The sequence below is a fragment of the Merops nubicus genome, unplaced genomic scaffold (genome assembly GCF_000691845.1).
Source record: "Merops nubicus isolate BGI_N331 unplaced genomic scaffold, ASM69184v1 scaffold15410, whole genome shotgun sequence".
Classification (NCBI taxonomy): domain Eukaryota; kingdom Metazoa; phylum Chordata; class Aves; order Coraciiformes; family Meropidae; genus Merops; species Merops nubicus.
The window spans coordinates 647-12019 of NW_008581006.1; the positions used below are offsets into that span (position 1 = coordinate 647).

At 42.4% G+C, this 11373-nt stretch overlaps 1 protein-coding gene across 1 annotated transcript; it reads left to right on the forward strand.

Annotated features, from left to right (window-relative positions):
* The first annotated feature begins 369 nt into the window (after nucleotides 1-369).
* CSTF1 (cleavage stimulation factor, 3' pre-RNA, subunit 1, 50kDa) lies at nucleotides 370-6379 on the forward strand. Its single transcript, XM_008948457.1, has 5 exons — nucleotides 370-559; nucleotides 1964-2241; nucleotides 2999-3196; nucleotides 3779-4169; nucleotides 5655-6379. The coding sequence occupies exons 1-5, from the start codon at nucleotides 391-393 to the stop codon at nucleotides 5912-5914; spliced, it is 1296 nt and encodes a 431-aa protein (XP_008946705.1). The 5' UTR covers nucleotides 370-390; the 3' UTR covers nucleotides 5915-6379.
* Nucleotides 6380-11373: the final 4994 nt, after the last annotated feature.

Genomic DNA, 11373 nt, shown 5'->3' on the forward strand with positions numbered 1-11373 from the left:
TGCCTTACTCGCCGCCCTGGTGCCCGGGGCGGCCGGTGCTGGCGGGGCTGAGGGAAGGGCATCGGCAGAATTGTTGTGCTCATTAATGCCGTAAGACAGTATTTCTGTCTTCTCTATTGCTCCTTAATCCAGTTCGTGTTCCATTTACTGGTGAGATTTTCATTTCTACAGCAAACAAGTGCAACAGGTTTTCCTTTTTTTTTTTTTTTTTCCTGTCTTTCATTTCTTTGTCTCTTATGCTTATCTAAAATACAGTAGTATTTGGTGTCTGCACTAAAATTCAGCAGAATGTGCTTTATTTAAAGGTTGTGGTTGTTTCATTCAGTTCTCTCGTATGTGATTTTTCTTCTTTATTTGTTTCAGGCGCCTCCAAGGCATTCCTTACTCACAATGTATAGAACAAAAGTCAGTTTGAAAGACCGTCAGCAACTTTATAAACTGATAATTAGTCAGCTGCTATATGATGGATACATAAATATTGCCAATGGCTTGATAAATGAGATAAAACCACAATCAGTCTGTGCACCATCTGAACAACTGCTGCACCTAATTAAGTTGGGTAAGCTGGAAGAAAAAGCTAACATAAAAATCTAGTTTCTCGATCCTGATCTTAAATCCTTGTGAATTAAGGGGTTGGTGTTGACTGAAAAGGCATCTTTTATGCAGATGTTATGTCTAGTAATAGCATAACACTTTGTATATTTAGGTACAGCCTTTGCCTCCATGGCTTTCTTTGAAGGATGTTCTAGCTCTGTGTTTCATCCATCAGTATGCATTAAAAGCAAAACAGATCACTGAGTGTTATCAAAATCTGTTCGTTAGAACTCCTGCAATGCATAAGAACACCTGCTCAGGGTTCTGACTGGGTGACTCGCAGCCCTCTAAAAATATGCTCCTGTAAATGGGATCACTTGAGTCCACAGACCTAATGGAAAATTGACCCACAAAGTTCTCTGCCAGCTTCAGAAATGTTTTCTCTACAGTTCTGCCTGACAGTGTTGGAAAGGGAGCACACCCTTCCATTGGCAGTTTTCACTAGCCTTCACATATCAGCCTCAAGAAAATAGGCTTCGTGCTCTAGGGTCTCAGCAGAGGTGTCGACTGTTCTCTCTCTCTGTCTTGCTCTCTGAGGATACATCTGTGCCCCAGTGTGTAATCAAAATACCTGGGCTGCTGTTGAAACAAGCTGACTGAGTTACTGGAAGAGGTCTAGCCATAACATCATGTCTTCTCTGTATTGTAACTGAACTGGTTCTGCTGCCAAAACTAGTTAAGTTCCAGGGGTATAAACATGTGAAGCCCTGTGTCTTTGAAGTCAGAATGCTAGACTTGCAATTTGTAAATGAAAGCATTAATTTTTCTATTGCATTTTGATTGGTTGATGATCAGAGTTGGGCACATAGCTGGAAATTCTTGTGTCTGCCCTGTTACCACTTCCAGTGCTAAGCTGTTATTGTTTTGTAGCTGCATTCTGGAAATAAAAGAAACAAAAGTGAGTGTGAAGAGGAGTAGACACTTTCATTTGCAGTGGTGGGATAGTTGTTTGTGGAGTAGGGTTTTCTCTTTAATGCAATAAAACAGAAAGAAAACGAATCCGTAAATGCTTAGTTTTTTGCTTTAAATCTCATGCAGTAGTGTTGGGGCTCGTTGCTGACAAGAGGCCTGTCAGTGGCTTCAGTAACTGGTTGTCATTGGATTTACCTGTGCTTCACATTCTCCAGCATTTGCTGGTTGCATCTCCACAGTTAGTGTGAAGAGCTGTGTCCTGCTCTAGTGCAGCCAGGGTTCATCTTGTTTCTGTGGGAAGCACTGCTGTACAGCTAAATCTGCTCTGCTGCCTTAACTTTGTTCAGCAGAAAAAAACTTACAGCTCTTCTAGAAGTCTGTACCCTTGATCTGGCCACAGCCTGTCTGTCTAAGGGAAGGTTAACCTGGTTTAATGCATCAACTTCTGTCTTTTCAGGCATGGAGAACGATGACAGTGCTGTTCAGTATGCGATTGGACGCTCAGATACGGTAGCTCCAGGCACGGGAATTGACTTGGAGTTTGATGCAGACGTACAGACCATGTCTCCTGAGGCTTCCGAATACGAGACTTGTTATGTCACATCCCATAAGGGGCCGTGTCGTGTGGCTACCTACAGCAGAGACGGGCAGCTCATAGCCACAGGCTCTGCGGACGCCTCCATAAAGATTCTCGACACCGAGAGGATGTTGGCCAAGAGCGCCATGCCTATCGAGGTAACGTAGGGCTCGCGTCCCAGCTGCTTTCTGAGGTCTTGACGTGCTGGCTCTTCCATGGCCTGTCTGTGCCTTCTGGCTGGCTCAGTGGCTTGGACTAAATATCTGTCTCACCGTGTCTCCTGCTCCAACAGCAGCTCATATACCCTTGAAGACAAGGAAGAAGAAATAGGGCAAGTATACCTGTGTAACTTCTGGCAGCAGTCTAGAGAATTGAGCCAGAAATTGCTTCTAGCGGTTGCTGATAACTGCTGTGTTATATGAACAGTTTTGAATCCACTTGCACTTTCGGCCACTACAGTGTCCAGTGGTTTTGCATTTCAGAACTGCCCCACAGGATACAGATTTGTTGGCTTTACTTTTTTCTTCAGTACAGTAATCAGGCAGCAATTTAAACGTGGGGTTTTACTGCACAGCGTGCACACCAAACTGGCAGCAGTATCCCGCCTGAGTAGGAGCTGCCGTTTTCTCAGCTGCTCCAGCTTCCCTTAGCAATATGGCAATACAGGGTTTTGATTTGGACTGCTTATGGAGGTGACATGTTTTCTTGATACTGAAATTAGTTTGTCCTTGAGCGAGTCAGCTGACCTTTGTAAAAATAGAGGGGTATTATCTGATAACAATCTGTAATGGGCCTTCAGATAGTTAAGATAATAGTGCTTTGGTGTCTAGTCTTGTCAGAAAGGTAGCAAGGAGCTGTTTCCTGTCAAAAGTATGTTCTGCTTTTTAACACTGACTTCTTAAATGTTCTTTGTAGGTCATGATGAATGAGACAGCACAGCAAAACATGGAAAATCACCCCGTTATTCGGACTCTGTATGATCATGTGGATGAAGTTACGTGTTTAGCTTTTCATCCAACAGAACAGATCCTAGCATCTGGTTCAAGGGACTACACACTTAAATTGTTTGATTATTCCAAACCTTCTGCCAAAAGAGCCTTCAAATACATACAGGTTAGATACGATACCAGTTCACAGCGAGCAAAGATTGAATGTATAACTGCTGAGGCATCAGTGAGCTGAATTGTGTCTGAGTTTTTAAGTGGTTCACTGCGTAGGAGTACACAGCTACAGAATTTGCAGACATTACAGTAATTCCATGTTAAGAGTTTGTGCATACTGGATGCCTGTATTCTTTAAATGTAGTGCCTGTCTGCTTTTTGGTAATCTAGACCAAATCCGATACAGGTAACTCTGAGACCAATTACATTACCTTTGTTTTGGAGGAGAGTTGGTATGATGTGGTGGTGGGCTTTGGGGTGTGTGACTGGCTGACAAAGCCTCCTGTCACTTCTGTGCAATATCCCAAAAATGAGCAGGTACTGCCAGCTGCTCTAGGATAAAAAGTACGGTACAGTTAAAGGTAGCCTGTCACTTTAATCCTATAGGAAGCATTTTTATTTTACAGAACTAGAACACTTAGTGCAATCTGATAATTTAACTCGTTTTGTAGCACTTTAATGCCACCAGATTTGACTCTCCCGTGTCAGATTTTTTTTTCTTTCTTACACCAATTATGTATTTTTGATCAAACAGGAAGCAGAGATGTTGCGCTCAATTTCTTTTCACCCTTCTGGAGATTTCATACTTGTTGGTACCCAGCACCCTACTTTACGACTGTATGATATCAATACTTTCCAGTGTTTTGTGTCTTGCAATCCTCAAGATCAGCACACTGATGCTATTTGCTCAGTAAATTACAACGTGAGTGCGAACATGTATGTGACAGGAAGTAAAGATGGATGCATCAAACTGTGGGATGGTGTTTCAAATCGCTGCATCACTACTTTTGAGAAGGCACATGATGGAGCTGAAGTCTGTTCTGCTATTTTTTCCAAAAATTCAAAGTATATCTTGTCAAGTGGAAAAGACTCTGTAGCTAAACTATGGGAGATATCCACTGGTCGAACACTGGTTAAATACACAGGTATGTGGTAGGTGACCTTTTGTCTCGGGTACCAGCCCATGGCAGGGCTGCTAATATTATTGGAAGAGTAGTTCTTAGAGGCAGTGAGAGGCTGCTGCTTTGAGGGTAAATTGCCCAAAACTTTTGAAAACACTTAATGTGGACGAATCCCAGAAGAGAATCTGTGATTCTTGCATGTCAGTCAATGTGAACTTACTGAGCCTGAGACTTCTCTGGCAGCATTACTCCATTGCTCTGGAGGGAAGTTGCCACTAAATCAGGGAGAAGCAGAAAGGAACACTGCCCCAGGGACTAGGGCATTTGTGCAGAGGGTTTTATTCTCCAGTTTTTCTTTAGTGTGTTTTAGAAACTGATTATTACAACAAAACAGCATCATCACTTTAGTTGCTGGTGATCATTTTGGGTTTGTGACTTTCCTGTTCATTGCTGGACTAGGGGCACACTTTGAACTGGAAGGATCAAAACTAACACAGTCATTTCTGGCTGGAGTCAGCCACTTCCCTGCAGAGGACTCACCCAGACGGGGCAACCAAACCTACTTTGGGGCAGTTGTTTCAACCAGCAGACTCTTGTGTCTGAGCAAAGGATGGCTTGAGTAATCATGCCAATATTCTCAAAAACAACTACAGCTGTTTGCTTCCATTTTTTCCTTTTTTTCAAAAGGATACAGTTATATGCAGGGAGTCATGCTGGGAGCAGGCTGGTAATACCATGCTTTGATCTCAGCAGGACTTTAGAAAGGGTAAAAGATGTAGAATCTTTTCATGTGATAGCAGCTATGTGATGGTGAAAGCTTTTGGTGAAAAGCAGTTATCTGCCTAAGCATTAGGAGTCATAGCATAAAAGAGGAGAGGATGTTGAAAATTGTGTATACTGGCTTTTGGGGTGTGTATGATCCTTTTTTGTATCTTGCTCTCAACCAGCAGGGTGCAGCACCTCCTCGATAAACTTTTGCAAAATACCAGGGGTGTCTGTTGCAAAGTAAATGCTTATGTATGAAACACATGTTCTGTTGGAAGGGTATGGAGGGAAGGTAGGGCCAAGGTAGGTCACACCACGTGCTGTGTGGCAGAGGCATTAAAACTGAAAGTGGTCACTGATAATGAGAAGCTGTGTACTCTGCTGTCCGTGGTCTTTCCCCTTCGGTAGAGCTGCAAGCCTCATACCAAAAAATTGAAGGCAAAAATGCTCTTAAAGTGATTGCAGTCATATTGAGTGGCAGGACTCAATTGACACAGTTGGAGTAGGTAATCTTTCTGTCCCCTTAAGAAAATTTAGAATATACCATATATAGAACTAAAAAAGAATATTAATTCTTGATTCACCTGTTGTATGTGGAAGAATTTGACCAACTGAGAAGATAAGGTACCTCTATAGAAATTGCAGAAATTGATGGGAGAAACTTGTAGGAGGTTTATTCTTAGGTCTTTGGAAAATTCCTAAAACTGATGCTATTTGGGTTAATATTTTGCTGCATGTACTTAGGAGCTGGTTTGAGTGGACGGCAAGTACACAGGACACAAGCTGTCTTCAACCACACAGAAGATTATGTGCTGCTTCCAGATGAAAGGACCATAAGTCTCTGCTGCTGGGATTCAAGAACTGCTGAGCGGAGAAATCTTCTCTCTCTTGGGCACAACAGCATTGTGCGTTGTATTGTCCATTCTCCCACCAATCCTGGCTTCATGACCTGCAGCGACGACTACAGGGCTAGATTCTGGTACAGAAGGTCAACGACAGACTAAGGACAGCTTTGAGAGCAGTGCTTACCCAGAATCATCACATCGTCCTGTACTGATTGTATTGCCAACAGATGCCTAGATGAAAGCCGTGCTGTGTCTGCTCTTTGATTCTGTCAAACGTGGCAGAGAAGTATCAGAATACTAAGTTTTGCCCCACGCTAATTTTTTTTATTAGTGTGTGTGTGGCATTAATTTTTGTAAGTCATCTCTAATTGTACTTAAGGAGTGTGAGGGGGGAAGAATAAAATGATCCTTGCAGGAAGGATTAAACTTGTTCTCCTGTCTTTCTACATCCTGTGAAAGATAATGTGACTGTATCTTGCTCAAACTGGGCAGTATGGGCCAGGTTTGCTCTGCATTGTATCTGTGCAATCCCACTGAAGTCTGTTTAAAGAATGGATTACACAAGTAACAGCAGAACTTGGCAAATATTTTATGAAGCCTTAAGCTGCCTTCAGTTCTGATTCATTCTTTGTAAAGCTCTGTTTTGTATCCTTTAGTCTGGGGAGGGGTTGGTGGGTTTTTTGGTTTTGTTTGTTTGTTTTTTAAACTGGCCAAGACAACTTTCAATTCTGAGCCAGTCTTGTGCCATAAGAATTTGAAATAGGATTCTAAACGGTTTAGATTAATTCAAGAAATGATGTTCTAGTTCTGGTATTAAAGCTCAGACTTGAAATCTTGTCTTCTTTTGAATATATCTTAACAAGTGGGACCTCAAAGTAAGTTGATCGTATTTTCAAGGAATATCCATGTTGCAACTGTAAAATGTGACAATGCTGTGGCATATGAAAATGAGAATAATTTTGCCATAGAGTTCTTTAGTCTCCTCTCAAAGAAAGAAACTCTTGTGCATATTAATTTTTGTACGTGTACCTCGGCACTGTCACCGCTTCACTTCACTGAGAAATTTTCATTGTTACACAGCACTTGAATTACATTTTTAGTTACTGAAAATCCAGACTGTTTCTTCTCCCCATTAGCTCTAACAGTCCCAACTTTCCCAGACCTCATCCTCTTCAAGAGAAGTACAGATCCTAAGAAACTCTGTGCTTAAGCCTTCTTTAAGTTGAAAATTCACTACTTACTTCTACAGATAGTTGCCTGTGCAGTTTAAATGTGTTCATTTGAGCACTGCTTTTGGGCCTCACATTTGGGAGGCTTCTTCCAGTAAGGAGTTCAGCAAGGAGTTCAGCACTTGTTTCTTCCATGGTGGTTTTTATATGTAAGATTGTTCTTACTGTTGGATTAACTTTCCATTACCACTGATGAAGTGTCTTACCAAGAGCTGATGAGGGTACAGGTTTTGTCTGTATTTAAATAAAGATTGCATTTTAAAAGTCATTTAATATATTAAGAAGTAAATGTATTTGTTGTCTGTTCTATATAATGAAAGAGGAACTAATTGAATGTTGGAAGGCTGCATCTTTGGGGACATGCTAAAACTTGATGAATTCATTGTGTTACATCTGAATCTGACACAACTGTAGATTTACAGTATGGGAGGGGGAGGGCTTCTTTAAACAGGTAGGGAGTGAAATTTAACTTTCTCTGAAAAGCTACTGCTGTGCAAGCTTCTTGGGCTTAGTGATCCTCTTCACTCTATTTGTAAAACTTTTGAAGCATGGAAGGCATGAGATAACACTTCTGGTGTCTTTTTGGTGGAAAAGAGAAGGAGAGACAGAATTTGGTGGGAGGGAAAAGGGAAGTCCTGACACAGTTAGTAGTGCACTCTGTACAGCAGCAGCAGCCTTCTGCTAAATTTTTAGCAGTGGACATGTTATTTTTCTTGGATTGCCACATTTGTTTCAGTTCTGTTAAAGATCTCCATAAATTACACATTTGCTACTAGTTTTTGGACTCTTCTATGTTGGTATTTTATGTATTAAACCACTGCTGTGGTTAGTAACTTAGCTTTCACAGAAAGTGCTGGCTTTCACCTCCAGGTTACTTAATTCTGTTGTCTTTTGGGTTCCAGTGAAGAAATAGGGTTTATTCTGTTAAAGCCATCCTGACACTGGTGCCTTCATTTCTGTTTGTATTGTACATAGCCTTGTGTGAGGCTAGAGGTTGGGGGGGGTTCTGTTCAAACAATAAGGGCCAGAAGAAGCTTAACTCATCCTCTTTAGGTAGGTAACGCAGCCTGGAGCCGAAGGGGGCAGTACGACAGCATGCCCGTGGTGCTCTGGCAGCTGAAGGTGGTGGGGATGGGAGTGGGCACGGCTGGTGCCCCGCGCTGGGGCGAGCTCCCGTGGAAGCGCGGTGGCAGGAGCTGTGGCTGCACCTGGAGAGCAAGGTGGTGCACAGACATCACCTGTGAGAGCTGCACCTGGCTGACAGGGAACATGGCTTTTCACTCTGCAAGCCTGGCTGTGCCTAAGTGAAGATTCACCCTGTGACTGTGCTTACTGCTACAGGTCACAACTAAAAGCTGTATCTGAGCAACTAAAATTCCAGTGCAGCCACTTTCCCTTCCCAAGTTGTGGGGACTGCTCTGCTCAGAGGGGCACTGTCCTACTCGGGATTTATCACCTCCCCAGCAAAGTCTCCACCACCTCTCTAAAGGCCCATTATATCCCTCTGGCATGTAACCTACTCTTGCCTCTCCTCAGAAGAAGCTATCATGGAGTTGTGGCAAGGTGATGCCACAGCTAACGCATTAGGCCAACAACTTGTGCTAAGGTGAAAGCAAAACAACTTTGGAGGTGTCATAATTATGGGTTTGTATCTTTTGATCTCCAGCACTCCTTGGCATGCTGACTTGGTAGTCAGTAACTGGCACATGGCTCTGGGGAGTGTCTTTCCTAACAGGCCACTTCTGGAATTAGGTTTGTTCACCACCTATTGAAACAGATTTCAGACTTTCTTCTTAAGAAGGGGTGCTGTTCTGGGATCAATATTCCTCATCTCCTGGACACAGAGGCTGTCTTTCCACCAGAGCTGCCCTGTGAGACTGAATCCTGGGAAAAATTGAAGTGCAATAAAGGAAAAGTAGTGAAGAAAACTGTAGTTCAGGTTCTCCGTGCAGCTGTAGGAGACCCTTCAAACACACAGCAGAACTGCTCCACTCACCGAGCAGGATGTTTCAGGGCAGGAGCCAGAGCTTCGCGTTGCCTCACGTGCATGTTTAAGCCCTGGCGCAGCCAGGAGGAGCCTTTCAGGCAGCATCCACCCAGGTGTGGATGGCAATATGTAAGGTTTTCACAAAGCCCCTTCATAACAATTGTTTGGGTGCCTTAAAAGCTGAGACAATTTTGAAAAGCATGAAGAGTGTTGGCTTTGAAATCACGAGTTGGTATGGTTGTGGCAGTCTCCTCTCTTTCGAGCACTGTGCAGCAATTCGTGGTATGTAATATTCTTGTAACGCTTCTAAAAGAGGAAACACAGGAACATGCAGCAAAACAGAAGGGTGAGACTTCTGACTGCGGTTAATTGCGACAAGTTGATGACAGACCAATCAAGGAAAATTCCACTTGCAGACAGACTCTTTTTCTCACTTCTGGACACTAACGGTGTTTCTCTGGTTTGCATTCTTCTCCGTCTTATCCTTTGTCACAGAAATTACCTTTCATGAGAATGGGGTCTGCAAATTCCTTTAAATGTTTTTAGGGGTAAAGCTGTCAGAGTGTTTTCCTGAGCTGCAGCTCCTAACAGGATGACTGCACACAGCTGAAGTCTCTTGGTACTCTGGTAATTGACTTGCTTGAAGTGACACAGCTGGTGAATGACAACAATGGATAAAACCAGAAGGATCAACAGAACTGCAAAGGTATGTCTGGTTTCTTGAGTATAGTGTATAAATAATTAAGAAAAAAGGGGCCTAGAGAAGAGTTTGATGAATGAATTTGATGTTTGACACTTGCTGATGTTGGAAATGTTTGGTATCCTCACCTCGAGGTGGCCAGAGGCCTCTTCACAGTGCTCGTGTACCTCATATCTCCCTGTGCTTTTTGTTGTGACAAAACTATCAACTAGAAGAAACGTTTTCTTGGGGAGGACTCTGAATAAAGCAGGATTCCCAAATCGCAAATACCTGTGAATAAACACATCTGTGAAATAATAAATACATAACTTCCAGGTCCCACCTGTCTTACTGCTATCCTGTAGTAACTTAAGAGACAAAATTATATTGTCAGAGACATTCAGTGACAGTCCAAGTGACCTGTTACATGAGAGGTTATTCCTTACATTACACACAGAAGAAATTTTGAACTACTATATTTGTTTCTTTTGAAAGACTGGAGCTAGTTTATAAGGTTTTTCATATTTATTTGTGCATTCATATTGCCTCTAGTATAATTCTATATATACATGTAGATAAAATGCTGCAGCTATAAGGGTTTGAGAATGCTGAAGTCTTGATTCAAAGTCAGTGCCTTGATTGTCCTAATGTCTGCAAGTCTAATAAGGGACTAATGGAATTATTATTTTCATCCTGGGTTATGATCTCAGTGTTTACTGTAAATAAATTACCCCCTGGAAGTTTGACACAGAATATAGTCAGGGAAAGAAGCTTAGTACAAGCTCGATGAGTCATTTTTTTACACTCAGAATTTTCCACTGAGGCATGTAAAGATAAGACAACTATTTTTAATGTTAAGTCATCAAAAGCTGATGCAGGACATTATTCACTTCTATGGAGCGATGAAAGTTTCTATTTCTAGGTATTTTCAGTTTTCTTAAATGGATTGCCAATGGATAAGCAATGGTAGCGAGCTGATTTCCTGTTCTGCTGTGGGTTCTTTAGACAGCCACAGCACACAGGATGTGTGTTTTTCTATCTGGACTTCTTGAATCGCCACATACCAACCATCAGCAGCTTTACTGTGACAGGTAACACTTTCCAGTCACCACTGCGCTCCAAATATTCCACCTTCACAAGGAAAATAATTTCTGATGATTAATTCAGAGTATGAGCAGAGCCAGAGAAATGATGTTACTTCTTTCTTGTTGCATATACACCTGTGACACAGTCTGAACAGGAAACCTCATGGTGCAATTGAAAACACAGTTACCATGACGGGCTGTGCTTGGGAAACAGTTCTCGTACTGTTTGACAACATTTTCTGTGCTGTTGCCAAAGGAAAAATTGGAGCAATATTTTAAACACACATGATGTTGATCTGAAGTTTGTCTCTCCTTTCAAAATGCCCAGTTCACCTATTCCTATCCTGTCCACAAAGCAATGCGTGAAGAAGAAGGTGAGACTTGTTTCTGAGAGCTCCTCCACACCTGAAGGTGTCTGCACCTACAGCCCCAAGGCTCCGGGGTGCCTGCTGCTGGCCCCTCAGCCCCCAGGCTCCATCTCCAACTTCTGGGAGCAAATATGTGTTTCAAAATAGGATTTGACAGAGCTAATATAGTGAGCAAGGAGCTACTTAAGTAGCCAAGAGCAAATACTGGAGAGAATGGTGAAGTCTCACTTTTCCTGGGCCTCAGACAATAAATTTGGGCTATTCTCAGAG